Source organism: Electrophorus electricus, chromosome 19 (assembly GCF_013358815.1).
Source record: "Electrophorus electricus isolate fEleEle1 chromosome 19, fEleEle1.pri, whole genome shotgun sequence".
NCBI lineage: Eukaryota > Metazoa > Chordata > Actinopteri > Gymnotiformes > Gymnotidae > Electrophorus > Electrophorus electricus.
The window spans coordinates 11,214,271-11,231,968 of record NC_049553.1 but is presented as its reverse complement, the minus strand read 5'-3'; the positions used below and the strand labels follow the sequence as shown (position 1 = coordinate 11,231,968).

Sequence of the window (17,698 nt, the reverse complement as noted above, 5' to 3'; positions counted from 1 at the left end):
GATAACTTTTGTTCATTTACAAGCCCTAGTCTGCAGCCGGGTGATGATACATGGGGTTTGGGCAGTGCGCTAAAGAGGAATTTTGCGCATCCTTCCCAAAAACACACATGTGGCTGTATTACACCAAACAAATAATTTCTCCTATCGTCGACTGGATTACACTCAAATTGATGTGATTATTAGAAAGTGTGGCAATATTTAAAATCCCTACTTGAAGCTTGAAGCTGTTATATAATTCACAGTTAGACTGATTTCTGGGTAGAAGGAGTTTCTCGGTGCCTGCCAGATTCCTGGTATCGGGTCTAGTCAGGAAAGAAGACCAGAAGTCAAGCCTATTTATAGAAGAATGCTATTAGCATCTTTATAGTTGTTTTGAGAGGGATTATACGGCTCGGTCATTAGCCACTTAGCGGGGGGCAGTAAGCGCTGAGGTGGCTGACTGATCAGGTTGTTAGACTAAACCCAAGAACACATTAACTATCAGGATTGCTAGCAACATGATTTCTTTGATCCATGAATATAAGGATTGTAACAGTTATGTCGCTGAATCATGATTTATGATTCAAACTTTTATGATTTATCTTGCTTAATGGCACACAACTTTTACGTTCATTGCTTATGGCAACAGTATAGGTTGCGTAGACGTAGGCCTGTCACTGCCGAAATCCTGTCAGTCCCCATGTATGTTTACAACATAAAAGAATATAAAACTACAAAATACAAATCTACGGAAACAGATATAATTATCCGACCAGATTAACTCGGCTGAAGGTCTCGCGATTTTCAACTGCAGGCAAAAAAGGTGCATTAGGCAAAGCGTGCTACGTGAGCTTCTGGTGAGCTTCTCACCCATAGTTTGAACATCAGGATGATATGCGAGGTTCGTTTCAAGGAGCGACTCCGACACACGAGTGCTTGCTCTCTAGGGACACGGTATTGCGCGATCCTTTGTCTATCAATTCAAACCGTATCTTCCAGCAGGTATGTTTATGTGTACTTTTGTTACTGATTCGATTTAACACAATCTTATATCTGAACACACGGTTAAGATGGTAACAACTATTAGCTATTCCTAATCACACAGTACTGAAATGATGGCCATGGTCGCACACTTAGTATAAACCCAACGATGCATTTTTGTATGATGGCTCATAAGAACACTAGATGTGAGGCTAACAATTGTTTAAAACCTTTAGGCTACAGGATCAGCACCTGTTTGTAGCAGTTCACTAACCTCGGTTTTATTTTATTAGAACTTTAAGTCTTAGGATTTATTTTTCGCATAACTAATCATACCAAATTTGCCACACGGATGTTTTTATCTAGCTCTGCATCCAAATGGATTTCATATGGCTACAGACAGAACTAAAGTTCGCCGTCGGGTAAAGGGTCATGGTTTAGATTGAGGTTAGGAGGTTTAGTCTGTGACCTGAGCAGTGTACAACACGGTCACAGACAGGTGCAGATGTTGTCTTCAAGCTTGTCGACTAGTTTAAGAACGCACCTTTTACTTGTGCAGCTGTTGCATTTTTTTAGTCTTATTTTTCATCGAATCAGTTGCATATTTATTTACACACTGTAATTCGCTGCACTTAAGCCTACAAATTTACAATGATTAAATACTTTTAAGTAAAGTCAGTGTATTTCACAGTGACTTAATGCATATTATTTAGGACTTTAATTGAAATGTGTGTGTGTGTGTGTGTGTGTGTGTGTGTGTGTGTGTGTGTGTGTGTGTGTGTGTGTGTGTGTGTGTGTGTGTGAGCGCATGTAATATGCTAAATGCTTTTTGCAGTGATAGGAGAGGACAAATGGGCTCAGATAATTTTCTTTATTAATCTGAACCTCGGACACTTAATATTAAAACATCTCTCCCTCTCACACAGGTGCGCTCACGTGCGCGCGCGCACACACACACACACACACACACACACACACACACACACACACACACACACACACACACAGCTTTAATCTCTAATAGTTTGAGATGAGCAGACTGAGTCAAAATCTACTTAACTGCTCCCAAGCTGCTTGAACAAGACAAATCAGTAGGTGAAGATAAGGATGAGTGTGTATGTCTGTGTATGTCCTTGTCTGTATGTCCATGTGTGTGATCCTTTATTGGAGCCTTTTATAAGGATGAGTATGTATGTCTGTGCATGTCTATGTATGTGTGTGATCCTTTATTGAATTTGGATAGATACTTGTGCTGATAAGTCTAGTTGTGTCAGATCAGAGTGAAATCACTTTCATGGCTCATAGATCCAAGATGAACTTCCTCTCTGCCTGGCAGAGAAAGGTTGTCATTAATCTAAACCCTTCAGGTTTTTTTCAGTGTTATATCCAAAGATGAATCTTGAAATTTATGGCTGCTTTTTGGTGTTATATTTCCTTTCCCTTTGCTAAGGATGTTTCTGGAAGTACTAATCACAGGCAACATATCATCGTGGGTATGTGGGTAAAAAAAATTTATAGCTAAATTTTATTGATTTTCAAGATTTATTTTTGAATATGTAAATCCAGTGTACATGGCCCCTGGTAATTACTGCATAGTACTGTTTAGCTTATGCGTAGCTTAAGCATACATCCTAATGCTCCATTGTAAACTGGAAGATTTAGCCAGATTTTAAATGTTCTCCACTTGGCATAATTAATTAGAATTAAATTCAGGCCCTTCTGCATAAAAATGACCAGTTAATATTGCCAGCAGGCAAAGCAGGGACTTTGGGGGTGCCAGGGTATTACTACACAAGCACAATTAACAGGCTAGTGGGAGGAGAACGATTTATTGTTATCTCCTTATCATTCAGCCTTCTCCTGTTCTTCAGACCCATTTACAAACTCTCACACCAACACACACACACACACCCACCCACCCACCAACACACACACAAAACAAAACGTTAAGATCCTGGCACACAAACACAAAGTAATACTCTGCAAATAGCTAATCACAAACTCATTTGCAAGTCAACAAGGGCTCCTATCTGACTGTAATGCTCCCTCAGCCCCTACCAGCAGAGGCTGAGAGAATAGCACTCAAACTCTAAAGCTGTGTTCCACTTCCTTTTCTATTGTTATGGTATTGGAAAGAAAAGCTAAACTGCTTTAGTCTAAGTAAAGAGGGTGACAGGAGAGTAAGCTCAGACAAGTAAGAGGTGCAGAAACAAATATTGCAAGACGAGGCCAAAGAGGCGGAGCAGGGATGAAGAGAAGTGTGCTGTGTGGTGATTGGTTTTGGGTGGCATAAAGTGTATAAACTCTATTAAACAATATTACACAGTGTTTATTAAGAGAATAAAAGTTCACAGAATTAAAGCATTAGACAATTAGTCATCATTAGACTCATGGTGTATGATCAGTGAAGAATCCCCTATAGCTGGACCAGGTCCCACATACCTAAAAGAACTAATCAAACCCTGCTCTGCACCACACTGCCTTCAAGCCTCTATTACTGCTTGACAGGAGCCACCATCCCTTGACACAGAGAAGATAAACATCAAGGCACCCAGGTGTTGAAAAGAACTTCTGGTGTTTTTACAGCTGAGTCACTGATTGCCTTCAAATGAAGACTGAACTCTTTACTGAGTCATTAAACAATTGAATATGCACTTAATTTTTTTTTCTTCTGCTGTCTACTTTACTGTCTACTCTATCCAGTGCTTTAGCCTGAGACTATTCTTATCTTATCACATGAGGATATGTATTTGATAGAGATTATGAAGCAATTTTGTAAGATGCTCTAGACAAGGGCACCTGCCAAATGTTGGAAACGTAAAGGTATATATACAGAAACTAAATGAATTTTCTTGTGTTCTTTCTCAAACCAATGTGTGCAAGGTAACTATTTCTGAGAGACTGACAGATAGACAGAGAAAATGAGTCTACACTACGATTACAGGTCTTAAAAATCCAGGTGCCATTGCTTATATTTATATTTATGCTATTTATATTTATATTTATGTTTATCTTACATCATTCCAGTATTTTACCAGAATTCAAGAACATATCTTAAAAAATATTTTAACAGCACATTTGTCATGGTCAGCTTCTCTTAAAGTGATGTCAGATCGTGAACTACCATCTGTTATTGGTGCTTAAGCTTATAACAAATTTCATGTCACTGATTGACCACTTGTCACTGCTTTCGTGACTTCCAATCCTCCTCACATCCAGCACAAGAACCGTGCTCTACCACACTGTAAAACTACACCCTGAAGAACTGTGCTCTACCACCTGTTCCAAAGACACTGGACCACAAATAGTGTATGATGGAAAAAGCTTTACATGTTCTGTGGTCATACATATTGGCCATTGACAGTTTTGATGCCTGTATCATTGTAATTGGAATAGCGAAAATGAACGAATGACCAAAGTGAAACTTGACTGAAGTGACTGAATGATTGACCTGAAACTTACTTAATGAGTCAAGATATCTTAACAAAAAAAAAATCAAAATTTTATATCATTATGGTTTTATATCATTATGGTTTGGAAATTCATTTTTCATGCAACTGAACACGTGTGGCTTTTTAAACACAAAGGAATGTAAAGGGCCTGTTAATAAGATGATGCCGGTGATGTCACTCAGGATGCTAGTCACTTTGTTTTGGTGCCTTGTGGGTTTGTTTATTCTACACTCAAGATTTTTTAAGGATCCCATAGAAAGAGAATGTAAATGGGTACTGACTAAAAAGCTATGGCTAAAGATTTAATTAGTAACATAATCTTTCTGATTACTGATTACTATGTGTTGAAATCTAATCTGATTGTTTGCTAATGAGGCAGGGCTTTATGTATTTTGTGAATCATCAGTTGGAAAAAAGTGTGTAACTCCAGAAAACTACTCCAAAAGTAGTTGTTTAGAATCAATACAATTACTCAGCTTCCTCCAAATAATTTTTTATTTATGTAAGATTTTTGGTTAGGTAAGATAATAAGATATAAGATAATTTCAAACTGGGGTCCCCTCCTCTTCAGGCCAAATAGATACTGAGATAATGGGACATAATATGGCATATTACTATTATTTTTATGCACACCACCATGGTTTGAAGAGAAACTTTATCTGGGTTGCTGTGCTGGGGTGTAAGGTAGGGTAAGAAGCAGCAGAGTTGTAGGTTTTTCAGGAATGAATGTCTTGAATGTCTAATGACTGATGATCCCCCCACTTTAAAGTATCACTCACTAAAACTACCTTTGCGGGTGGCACCTTGGTGAGACGGTTTTAAAATCCAGACAGTCAGACCTTCCAAGCCCACACGACATGATGCATGAGCCTCCAGTGCTGCTTTGGTCCTCTTTTTCCAGGACAGATGGGCATCCAGGGCTGCCCCAGTCTGCCCCAGTCTGTCCCTAAGCCCTAGTTTGATTAATTTAGATGGATGGTGAAGAATAAGGAGTAATAAGGCTGAACAGAGGCCAGAGGTAACTAGGGAGATATTCTTACTGCCTGGTAGATTTAATCAGCTATGCTGAGAATCCTGTATTTTGTGTACAAATGACAGAGATGAAAACCTGTTGACAGCTAATGAGTATTCCAGGACATGGATTTTGCCAGGACTGAGTTTCATTTCATTGAGAGTCTGGATTTTCTCTCAGACATCTCAGCCATGCCTTTGGTTGAGCCCTGTTGTTTGGTTTGGGTAGTTTTAACAGTTATAACAAATTAAAAATAATATTAATAATGTCAATGGATATACCTATTAAGTAGTATATTTGAGTGCATTCTGAGACGTCAGCGCCATTCAGTTCGCTCAAAAAAGTGAGTCAACACTTATGTTTATGCCAACTATTTTAGGTAATTATTTGTCTCTTCATGGTGTTATGTATTGTTTCTGAGGAGCACTGCTGAATCCCCTTAACTGAGCCAGAAACTGCTTAAACGATCCCAGCCGGACAAGACTGACCCCCCCCCCCACACACACACACACACACATACTCACACCAGCTAATCTGAAGGCTGTCTGCCTCCAGTTAGCAGCCAGGGGAAACTGCTGGTAAAGCTCTGTGGGCCACATAAGGCTTGGTCTCCAAAGCTGCCAGGATAAACTCCACTTGGCCTCACCCAACCCTCTTAATAAGGCTCTTTATCTACAGCAGCACCTATCAGCTCTCACCATGTGATCATTGTCCTTCATATGGAAGTGTTATTTCACCATTGCAGCATGCATGGATTTGCAAAGCGGCACAGTTCCAACTGAACAATTAGAGTCCATGAAACAAACCAACAAATATGCTAATAATCAACTAAGGCATGGGCAAAATGCAGAAAAAAATTAATTGCTGTCAAGTCTGCTTACTCAATCCACAAACCAAACAAACAAACCAACCAACCAACGCCAGCCACTTTTCAGGAATACAATAAAGACACAACATGTGAGTAGCAGAGTAAGCAACTTAAGTAAAAGGCAACACAAAAAGAAAGACATTGAGTAACACTTACACTGAGTGGTAGTACATGTTTTAACAGTTGTAATGATTGTTCTCTGGGATGGCCTAAATCACCACTGTCACTGTAGGGATGATTGACTCTCACCATCCAATTTGTTAGGAACACCATGCTAATCCTAAATAGGACCCCCGTTTGGTGTAAGAATAACCTTTGTTATTTGTAGCAAGGTGATGGAAACATTCCTAGACTTTTTGGTCCATTTTTACATGATTATTACATATTTATTGCAAATTTGCCAGCAGAACATTCATGCTGTGAATCTCCCGTTTTACCACATCCCAAAAGTGCTCTATTGGATTTAGATCTGGTGACTAAACTCATTGCCATGGAACCAGTTTGAGATAACTTGTGCTTTGTGGCATGGAACATTATATTGCTGGAAGATAATTATAAAATTACCATTACCAATTATAAAATTAGCATTATAAAATACCGGTAAATAATGTCCATAAAAGGTTGCACCTGCTCAGCTACTGCACTCAGATAGGTTGTAGCATAAATGATGCTCGATTGGTATTTAGGGGCCCAATGTGTACCAATAAAAGCCCCACTGCTCATGCCATTACATCACTACCAGCATCTGAACTGTTCATGCAGTGAAGCATGGGTTCATGGATTCATGCTGTTCATGCCATGTTCTGCCCTTCTGACCTTTGACTGTCTGGATTAGGTGAGCCTGTTCTTGGCTGACAGAAGTGGAACCCAATGTGGTCTTCTGCCTACCAGTACCCTCCATATTTTGGCTGTCAGTCCGATTTCTCCACCAGTAAGAGCTGATGATGAGGTAAGTGCCACAGGTTAGGGTGCCCTTAGTTTAAAAGAGTGTACATGTGGGTGCACAGTATAATGTATCCAGGAGTCAGGCTGAGATTAAGAAAAGACCACAAGCTGAAGTGATAGATGTAGCAATGGCTGAGACCCTCAAAAATACCACTAATGTTATAACAGGGGAGAACTGGGAAACATGTGCTTTGATGACAGAACATGATGACAGTGCCCATACCTCACCATGTCCTTCTGCAGTTGACTTCTGTGTAATGTTTAATGTCATAAGTGGTTCAACTATCAATTTACACTACTTGGCCAAAAAAAAGGTCACAAACTCTAATATTTCATTGGACCACCTTTAGCTTTGATTATGGCACGCATTCGCTGTGGCTTCTGCAATGTCATAACATTTATTTCTGTCCAGAGTTGCATTAATTTTTCCCCAAGATCTTGTATTGATGATGGGAGATTTGGACCACTGCGCAAAGTCTTCTGCAGCACATCCCAAAGATTCTCAGGTTCAGGTCTGGACTCTGTGGTGGCCAATCCATGTGTGAAAATGATGTCTCATGCTCCCTGAACCACTCTTTCACAATTTGAGCCCGATGAATCCTGGTATTGTCTTGAAATATGCCCGTGCCATCAAGGAAGAAAAAATCCATTATTGGAATAACCTGGTCATTCAGTATATTCAGGTACAAGCCTGACCTCATTCTTTGGGCACATAACGTTGCTGAATCTAGACCTGACCAACTGCAGCAACCCCAGATCATAGCACTGCCCCCACAGGCTTGTACGGTAAGCACTAGGCATGATGGGTGCATCACTTCAGCTGCCTCTCTTCTTACCCTGATGCATCCATCACTCTGGAACAGGGTAAATCTGGACTCATCAGACCACATGACCACCGTCCATTATTCCAGAGTCCAATCTTTATGCTCCCTAGCAAATTGAAGCCGTTTTTGCCGGTTAGCCTCACTGACAAGTGGTTTTCTTAAGGCTACACAGCTGTTTAGTCCCAATCCCTTGAGTTCCCTTCTCATTGTGCGTGTGGAAATGCTCTTACTTTCACTATTAAACATATCCCTGAGTTCTACCATTGTTTTTCTACAATTTGTTTCCACCACATATTTAAGTGATTGCCGATCACAATCATTCAAGATTTTTTTCCGACCACATTCTTTCCTCAAAGATGATGTTTCCCCACTGTCCTTCCAGTTTTTAATAATGCGTTGGACCGTTCTTAACCCAATTTTATTAGTTTCAGCAATCTCCTTATATGTTTTCTCTGCTTTATGTATGCCAATAATTTGACCCTTCTGAAACAGATTAACATCTTTTTCACGACCACAGGATGTGTCTTTCGACGTGGTTGTTTAACAAATGAGAAGCTACTCACTGCATCACTTAGGGTTAAATAACTTGTTGCCAGCTGAAACATAATCACCCATGCAGTAATTATCCAATGAGAGTCTCTTATCTATTTGCTTAGTTAATTCCAGTTGGTGACCCTTTTTTTTGGCCAGGCAGTCCCTGGTTTAACTACAAAATGTATGAATTGGGATTTTTTGTTTATTTTTACTAGCCAAGCTTTCTTTTAACAGAAGGTGATGAACATAATGTAGGACCTGGGTTATTTTTAATCTTAGGTTTATTTATTTAGCTGCTTCATCAGCTGTGCAAGCAATGTGTGATGCCTCCTTCTCCAATATGCTTTTGCAGTATTGTTCAGTCTTTGGCGGATCTGTTCTCATGCCGTTACCCTGCCAGCAAGAGTACACTCTGGATGGCTCATAGGAGAACATGAGAACATCCTCTTTAATTCTCAGGTACAATCATCACCTTCATCACACCTTTCTGCAGTTCTGATAGCCTCCTCCACAGAGCATACTGCTCATCTTATAGCCAAGCATCTCAAGTATCACTGTTGCTGTGGTATACTTCAGCTGGTGTGTGTGTGTGTCTGTGTGTGTGGGTGTGGGTGTGGGTGTGTGCGTGTGCGTGTGCGTGTGCGTGCGTGCGTGCGTGTGTGTGCGAGCATGCGCACGTGCATGTGTGTGTGCACATTTCCAGTACTGCAACCTCCCTGAACAGGATACAGTAACCAACATTCTAGATGTCAATGTCAAGAAAGGGTCTCAAGTATGAAGAGCTGGACAGCTCCAGGCCTTCATATGGTCCTTGTCTACTGGCCGAAGCACAGGAACAAGCTCTGAATACAAGATCAATAGAGGCTGGGATATCCCACACCAAGCAGGACCCCAGATGCAGGCTGTGCAAAGCGACTATTATTATAATCTATTATTATTATTATTATTATTAGTTGCATTTATATAGCACCTTTCTCAAACTCAGTGAGGCTTTACAAATATCGCTTTTTTAAACATACTAGCTAGCAGGCAGAGCGTACATGAACACCATAACCAAATGGCTGGCATAGCACAGAAGAACATCTGTGTCGAGTATGGGCCGAAAATTCTGAGGTCAATGTGAGATACACCCCCAAAGGTGGTGGAGAATGACCAAGCTAAGATCCTGTGGGACTTCCAGATACAGACAGACAAATTGGTAATGGATAACTAACTAGACATAGTAGTAATGGATAAAAAGGAGAAGAGGGTGGTAGTGATAGATGTAGCAATCCCAAGTCATTTGAACATCAGGACCAAGGAACATGAAAAGCTCAAGAAATACTAAGGGCTGAAAGAAGAGTTAGAAGAGATGTGGAACATGAATGCAACAGTGGTTGCCTCTTTGCCCAGAGGAGAGTAAGTGGGGAATTTTATATTTGTGTTTGTTGCCTATATACATGTGGCTTGGGAGACCATCTTTTTTTATAGACTACACAGACCCACATTCATACTACTACTCCTTCAGTACTACATGAATAGAAATACTTTCATACCATTAAAATGATAAAACCTTTTTCTTTCCAATTCACAATTTCAGTGTTTGCTTTTCTATACTAATAATATTAGTTAATAATAGTTATCATAAATAATAATGATAGTCACCAATAGCTTAAAAGTAACCCATGTGATGCTACATTGTAGACTACTATTTTGCACAAGATATGCCACTTCATGTCACTGTCTTATGATCACACGTTCCCTCCAATGTGATTAACATAGATGGTTTCCTTCTTGGACACAGAAGAATTTAGGGTCACAGATATAAGTAAGACTTTTATACTGATTTACCAACAAGTCGTCTAATTCTACACTGACCCCTATTGGGAAAAGCAGATAGGAAAATATAAATCAAAACTATAAATACTCATAAGGAGAATGTGGAAAAAATCATTTCCAAAAACAATATTTCTATACATTTATTCATTCATCAGTTTATAATAAACCCTCCTGTATCTATTTTTTGATATAAAAAAACCCCTCAAAAGTTAAAACAATAACCAAACACTGAAATACAAATATATTTGCCAACTAATATATATTAAATAAATGATCACTTGACAAAAATCCATTTCAAAGGCGTTTTTAAAAGTGCTACAAAATGGAAACAAAGACACAGGGACAAGCATGCAAGGACACAAGCCTGATGCACGGGCTTCAACTGGTCCTTCCCTGCTATTGTTACAACGGTGCTAATCCTTCAGCGTTGGCCACCGTGTCTCCTGTACAGTAGTGTTCACAAGGTAGGGAAGATCGATGAGGTTCAGATGAGACTGATGATTATTTTCACAAATGTACACACTATTATTAGCCAAGACATACACCAACAGAAAAAAAAAATGAAGCACCTGCACAAGTGTGCAAAACAATATGTACAAAATATACATGTAATTATAAACACAGAATTGAGTTTTAATACTGGGTCTTCTCTGCAATGCAAAACACATGTAAGAAATGACTACCAAATTTTTTTTTTTTAAAGGAAAGAATTCTTCAAAAGGTCAAAAATCCATTCTTTTTTTTCCAGCAATTTATGAATGGATTTGTTTCAATTAACTTTAATACTATATATTCTTTCAGACATAATTCTATAGAGTATATTTAGAGTGACAAAATGGTTTTAATTTTACATTCTTCTGACATACTGTGAAACTACATTAGGACATACCATTTGAATAACAGCTTATTGTCCATTTTGTGTTCTCACACAATATTTTCTTTTCTTTTCATGAAAAATATAGGGCAAAATGACACATTTTACATTTTCCACACATCTATTTTGGAAAAAAACAGTGTTACTAACGCTGTCTCATTTTCGGTGTACCTGCCCTTACGGATTAACCTACCAACATTAACAAGCATTTCAACATCTTAAATGACTTTGGAAAAAGAGTGAGGGGAGTCTCTATTAAAATCACATTCAGTTACATACAAGCTGACAAAACTCATTATTCATTAGATTTCTTGTTGAAGTCTGCTCATTACCTTTTAGCACACCCATGTTTTATGTTGCGTATTTAGCATGGATTACAGTATACAGTGGTTGTCAGCTTGTTGAAATAGACTGAATAATTCTTGAAGATGTTGTATCTGTAATGAATGTTTTTGTTCAATATGTGAATAAATGGTGATTGCTAGAGTGTGCTGCATCAAAGAAGCAACAAGCTGATGAATAAAACCACTAAACTGTACCAGTATAAAACAACACAAGAAAACGCAAAACAAGCGAACACAAGACAGTGTAACACAGTGTAACAGACTACAACAGATTTTTTGTTTGTTTCCATCATCAAGCCAGGCCTGCATACTTTGATATAACGCCAATCTTTAACAGAGAATGTTTATACAGTGTATAATGTGTCTTATTTCCAATTTCATAGAGGTATACGCACCCTGTTTTCCAATTATTATAATGATCATTGCTCTCCATTAGATCTATTAAGCAATAAATTAAATATGTAGTAAGGAAGTCATATCGTAATACTTGGCTTATTGTAAACTACTGGTTTGCTGCTGGAAATAAATCCAGTTTAAGTGTCATGGCATTTGGCCAGGAAGTAAACTACCCTCACTACTGTAACAAAGTCATTTTCACAACTTGGCAAGTGCTCAGTGCATAACAATCCAAATTCACTACCATAACTAATATGTAGGTAAAACCTCTGAATACTGACTATTTCCAGTGGACAATTCTACTCCTTCTGCCTCAAAAGTTTCCAAACGAGAGCTGTCCAGAGTCCCAGGAGAACAAGCGTTCACGTGTCAACAGCGGCGAGGTGAACTGGGATACTTGGTCTTCAAACCCTCTTTGAAGGCGCGGAAGACCAACCGGTTCTTGCGGTTCTCCTCATCCTTGCGGCTGTGGAAGTCACCCTGGACCTTGAAGCCCCTGTGTACCACGAAGGCATTGGTCACCACAGAGAACCTGAAGCCCGCTACATACAGCTCACATGCCTGCATTTGACATGGGAAAGAAAAGCAATGATGATCAGGATTAAAGTATACCTCCCAATAACTTTTTGAGAAACAGTTTAGCACTTTGTGTTGGAGAAAGGTTGGTACAGGCCAATGCAATGATCAAGAAGCAGATGAAATCACCCATGAGGAGAGAACAATGGGACCCACCTGACTGATGCGGTTGAAGCCATACTGCCTGAAGTTCTCGTCATACAGGGGCACTGATTTTGCCCCAATGTAGAAAGGTTCCCATGGATCCACCCAATTCAGTGTATATGCCACCTCCAGAGGCCCAGAGCCCTTGCGGGCCAGATTAACCCAGCGAGAGTAGTTAGTTGGGGCCTGGCATCGTGGACACAGTTCCTCATAGAAGGGCCTCACCTCGCCAACCTGATAGAGCTGCACCAACTCTGCTTTCGAAGCAGGCAATTTGCGCGTGTGTCTAATTTCAAAAGCAGGCAAGACCAGGACCTCGTCATGGGCTGGTTCGTGTCTCATCAACATAGTCACAAACTGGTGATGCAAATCCGCACTGGGTACCATGTCAATATCGATGACCAGGATGTAGGCAGCATCGGTTCCTGTGCGTGCCACGTTGCGGAGGAGATTGTTGGGGTAGGAGACATTGCTTCCAATAACATAGTTTTTGTACTTGTCTCTGTGGGATTCAAGCTTTGCAAATACACCAGGACATCCTTGATCCTCAAGTCCGGCAAAGTGCTCTCTATCTTGCTCTGGGAAGCTGGCCATCTCCTCTGAGTGGCAGACCAGATGGAAGTCCACCAAAGCTTGGATTTGTGGACAGAAGAGACTGAGCGCATAGACAAGGGCTGTGGCAAATTTGACATCTTGCCCGTGAGCAAATATAGCAACCGAAAGAGGGTTGCGCCAGCGTTCAAGCAAAGAATCCAAGTGATGAAGGTTGTTGATGGTCGTGTGCGTGGCTAAGGCAAGGTGATGAGACCTTGGATCCGCACCTAGCTTTTGGTTGTTTGAGAAATCGCTTTTGATCAGATTTTTGTAAATGCGGTACTGACCACTACTATCGAAAATGCCGCCGCTGGATAAAGAATACCGTAGCCGTTCTTTTTTAGAATTCTTGTCACCAATGTTACCGTTCTTCTTGGAACCGAACAGTTCGGAATACTTGTAGCGCTGCTGCCTGCCGTGCAGCTTCGAGAGGAAGGACAGGTAGATCAGCTGCAACAGTGCGACAATGAGCAGGGCACTAAGCACCACTTTAAACACGGAACATTTTTTGGAGAAATGCATTCCAAAACTTGTTTTTAGAAGATACACACAACATAAATTATATCTATAATATCGAAACGTGGCGTGGCATGGTTACTTCATCTCAACGTTCACTAGACGATTGCGCTAGCTAGCTAGCTAACTTAGCTACCGTTAGCTACGAACTTTTCTTCACACGACAATCCATCATGTATTTATTATCTAGCGCTTTGTTGATTTCACAGGTCATTGGGTTCGTAGATCTTAAACTATCTTCCATTTCTGAACTAAATAACAACAGTTAATTATTTCAATAAGGCAGCAAGCTAGCTAAACCACAAAAATGGGCATTAGGTCATCTGCGCATGCGTTACACGGGCGCATGTTTATGCCTGCTAACCTAGCGTTAGGTTATTTCGTTACCGTAAATATTGAAACACAACCAAATATAAAGTAATCGTAACATAAACTACTGCGCGTTTATGTTTTTGCTTGAATAACAATACACAATGATAACTCAAAAGCCGTAAATGTGTAGTAGAAAAGAAATCTATTCGATGAAGCATCATTAGTAACAGCAGTGATGTACAGCAAAGTTTTCACCATAAACACGAGACGAGGTGGCCGAGTGGTTAAGGCGATGGACTGCTAATCCATTGTGCTCTGCACGCGTGGGTTCGAATCCCATCCTCGTCGGTGCGCTTTTTGGATGGATGATATTTAATGTTGACAAAATCTGTTCATTGATGAGGAACGTCAGAATGTTTAAGAGTCCCGAACAGGTTTCACCTATAGCTATTACCTTTATTCGAAGGGTACATTTACTGGACCATTTTTAAGGACTACATGCAGGTGTGTTTCAGTGCATTATTGTATTTTTGTAATAAGAACTGTTTTAAAAAATGACCAGAAAATGCCTCACTGCATGAAACAAAAAATATTGCTAAATATTTGGCTTATGAACAAAATTGTTCCATCGAAATGAATGCCAAGAAAAACAACAAAGTCTATATTAAAATACTTATATCTGTACATCTAAAACATTTGTATATTAAAATTATTTTCAGATTTCTGAGTCTGCATTATCAAACTGCCAGATACATGTTGTCTAACTTGCATTTGTGCATCAATTTTTGAAACTTTCTCAAATTGGGTTTTTATGATACACATAACTATTCTGATGCACACTACTAGAATAACAGAGCTTCACACCACAAGTATTCTATATACATCAAAACCATCATTCAGTATGAAAAGCAGCTTAACTTGTATAAATTAGACCAAAAAAACAGCACAAACAACAACACACTTTTTAGGGGAAAATTAACTTTTTTTTTATTTCATTAACCAAAAAAAAGAAAAAAAAAAAGAAGACAAAACACAAAAAACTCCTCTGACACAAGAACAGTTTGAGTGACCAAGTAGGTCAACGTCCAAAGATGTGGGCAACGTAAACATCAAAATACACTATTCTATTCCTAACTGAAGCAATGTTTTCACTTTCTGAACTGTATTCTTTTCAATGCATTGGCTGTATTTCTCCAGCTCAAAAAAGTGGACACTACACAGTTCCTCACAAGTACTCTGATTGTGTAGTTATATCCCACACTTCCAGCTCCTTAGTAAAACAATTGTTAAAAGTGGAACTTGCTTTTTTTGACAGTCTGTTTAATGAAGTGACTTTAGCTGAGCAAAATGCCTTAAATTCAAATGTATTAATGTAAGAGACTCAGTGCAGGATTAGCTCCCTTCCATGCATGTAAATGTTCCTCACAGAATGAAAAGCAAAAGCGGTTCCTCAATAAGTACTCTGATTCCCAGCTGCGTTCACACTTTGGGTGTGTTGAAGCAATGAAGGCTTTGCATATTTCCCTCGCTCTACATCATTCTACACAAAGCATTTCTAGGAAATTAGGAAGTACGACTCAAAAAAGATACCCATAATTTGGACTTTTGTGACTGTACTGATGAATCTTAAAAATACACCACTTCAGATGTGGTGACCTGTCCTAAGGTGCAACTTTGGATATACTGACAATGCAATATTATGAATATACAAAATTCACATGAAAAATTGTGATTTCACAATATTCAGGCCCTCTTAAACTCAATTCCATCAAGCAAGTTTATAACAGCTAGCACCTAAAGTGACTAAGAAACAAGGACTCCGGCTCCACTTTTAGACCCGCCTCCTTCACTCTCTTTGGCTTGACTGGTGGTGTTTTTGCCCTGTTTGTCATCTTCACCAACCAATCGGATGTTGTAACGTTCCCGATATTCTGTGAGCTCTCGTCCTTTTGCTTGCATTTGCGTATTGAGTGACTCCACAATCTTTGATATCTACCAAAAAAAGGAGGATAACAAGCAGCGTAAAAACCTTACACACCACTAGCAACTACTGAGATCTCTAGTCCATCACCACATCACAGACCTGTTCTTTATTGTTTTCCAGTGCAGGCAGGACTTCTTTAACAGTCCTCTCCACAAGCACACCTCCAACTAAACGGTAGCACTTCCGTGAGGGGTCTACATCCTTCAGGGTGTCGATGACTAGGCTAAGCAAAGAGATTTTAAATTACTCATACACATTAATTACGGAATTAATCATATACATACATAACTTTGAAATAACTGTAGCTAGCCATATGAAAAGATCCTTCAGGAAAAGCTTCTGACTGTATTGTACAGTGTAGTTTACTGAGGATTAACTGAACCAAATTACCTGTGTTCATTGATCTCCATCTCCAGCTCTGCAGCCTTGGAGGCCATACTGCGCTGCTCCTGCCGCATCCTCTGGAACGTAGCCACCACCTGGCACAGAATCACATACCAAATAAGTCATGCTTCACCTCCACATCAGATCATTCTGCTGAATCGGGAGTTTAAATGATCAAATTTCAAACAAACAGTAGAGATGCAACAGTTTTACTGTCCAGAAACCAATGTGGATTTCTAATACCAATCTAATGCCAATGAGTTGTATGAAAGCCCTGCATGTCAGTCTGCTGTCACCTTTTTTTTATTATCTATCTAAAAGAAATGTTCAATCTGGACTAGCATTAACCGCAGCAAGACATTAGAATGCATCAAAAATTGCACAAAAAGCAATAAAACATAAGGGCTCAGTAGTGACTGGTGGTGCTGCTGGTATTAACATGGTGCAATTTTATTTACAACGTGCATGAACTAGATCCATGTGCTCCGTGGAGGATATCATTGCCATCTGTATGCATTACAAGGTCCTGCACATCACATCAAATAGTTCTGTTATTGAACCTACTAAATAAAACAAAATTTGGGAAACCGATTTATATGGTTTCTACCACAATGCCAAAGAGCACATAGTGTGATATAGATGATAATAACAGCGCTGAGGCCGTAGGGTAGGTGACAGGAGTAAACACCAGTGTGGCACTCGTTGGCAGGAACAGCGTGCACAGATCACTCCTTATTCAGAGTGAAGAGGCTTTCTGAAATTAACCTTTTGAAGTAAGCGATTCTGTTAGAGACCGCAGAACATACAACAGCTGATACACTGACTAACCTGCATCTAACTCGGTAGCTAGCTAGCTAACATAGCTACTTGATCCATGATCTTTCTTCCAGGTCGCTCAAAGCCAGCGCTTGGAATGAGAGCTAGCCATGCTGGCTAGCGAACTAGCTATCTAGACAGCAAGCCATCTTATTGAGAACATCTATAAAAAGCGTGATGTGCACTGTCTGATCGAACAAAAATTTGTATTACACAACGATTCCGTTTAAAATGACCTGCTCAGCAGATGGTCCGGACTGCTTTCCTCCGCTACTTTTACCTCCCGTGCCGCTGGTACTGTTCGCTGCCATCATGAAATGAACAGCCGTGGGCGTGAGGACCTCT

At 39.8% G+C, this 17,698-nt stretch overlaps 2 protein-coding genes and 1 non-coding gene across 3 annotated transcripts; 1 reads left to right on the top strand and 2 right to left on the bottom strand.

The window, feature by feature from the left end:
- Positions 1-10,573: 10,573 nt before the first annotated feature.
- On the bottom strand, positions 10,574-14,176 carry b4gat1 (beta-1,4-glucuronyltransferase 1). Its single transcript, XM_027022475.2, has 2 exons — positions 12,760-14,176; positions 10,574-12,588 (listed from the first exon to the last, which is right to left on the bottom strand). Exons 1-2 carry the CDS (start codon positions 13,861-13,863, stop codon positions 12,397-12,399), a joined length of 1,296 nt encoding a protein of 431 aa, XP_026878276.2. The 5' UTR covers positions 13,864-14,176; the 3' UTR covers positions 10,574-12,396.
- A 259-nt stretch (positions 14,177-14,435) lies between these two features.
- On the top strand, positions 14,436-14,517 carry trnas-gcu. Its single transcript has one exon. It is a non-coding gene; the product is annotated as a tRNA-Ser (tRNA).
- Positions 14,518-15,137: 620 nt separating this feature from the next.
- Positions 15,138-17,694, bottom strand: pfdn2 (prefoldin subunit 2). Its single transcript, XM_027022522.2, has 4 exons — positions 17,590-17,694; positions 16,544-16,632; positions 16,253-16,376; positions 15,138-16,161 (listed from the first exon to the last, which is right to left on the bottom strand). Exons 1-4 carry the CDS (start codon positions 17,665-17,667, stop codon positions 15,973-15,975), a joined length of 480 nt encoding a protein of 159 aa, XP_026878323.1. The 5' UTR covers positions 17,668-17,694; the 3' UTR covers positions 15,138-15,972.
- Between the last annotated feature and the right edge of the window lie 4 nt (positions 17,695-17,698).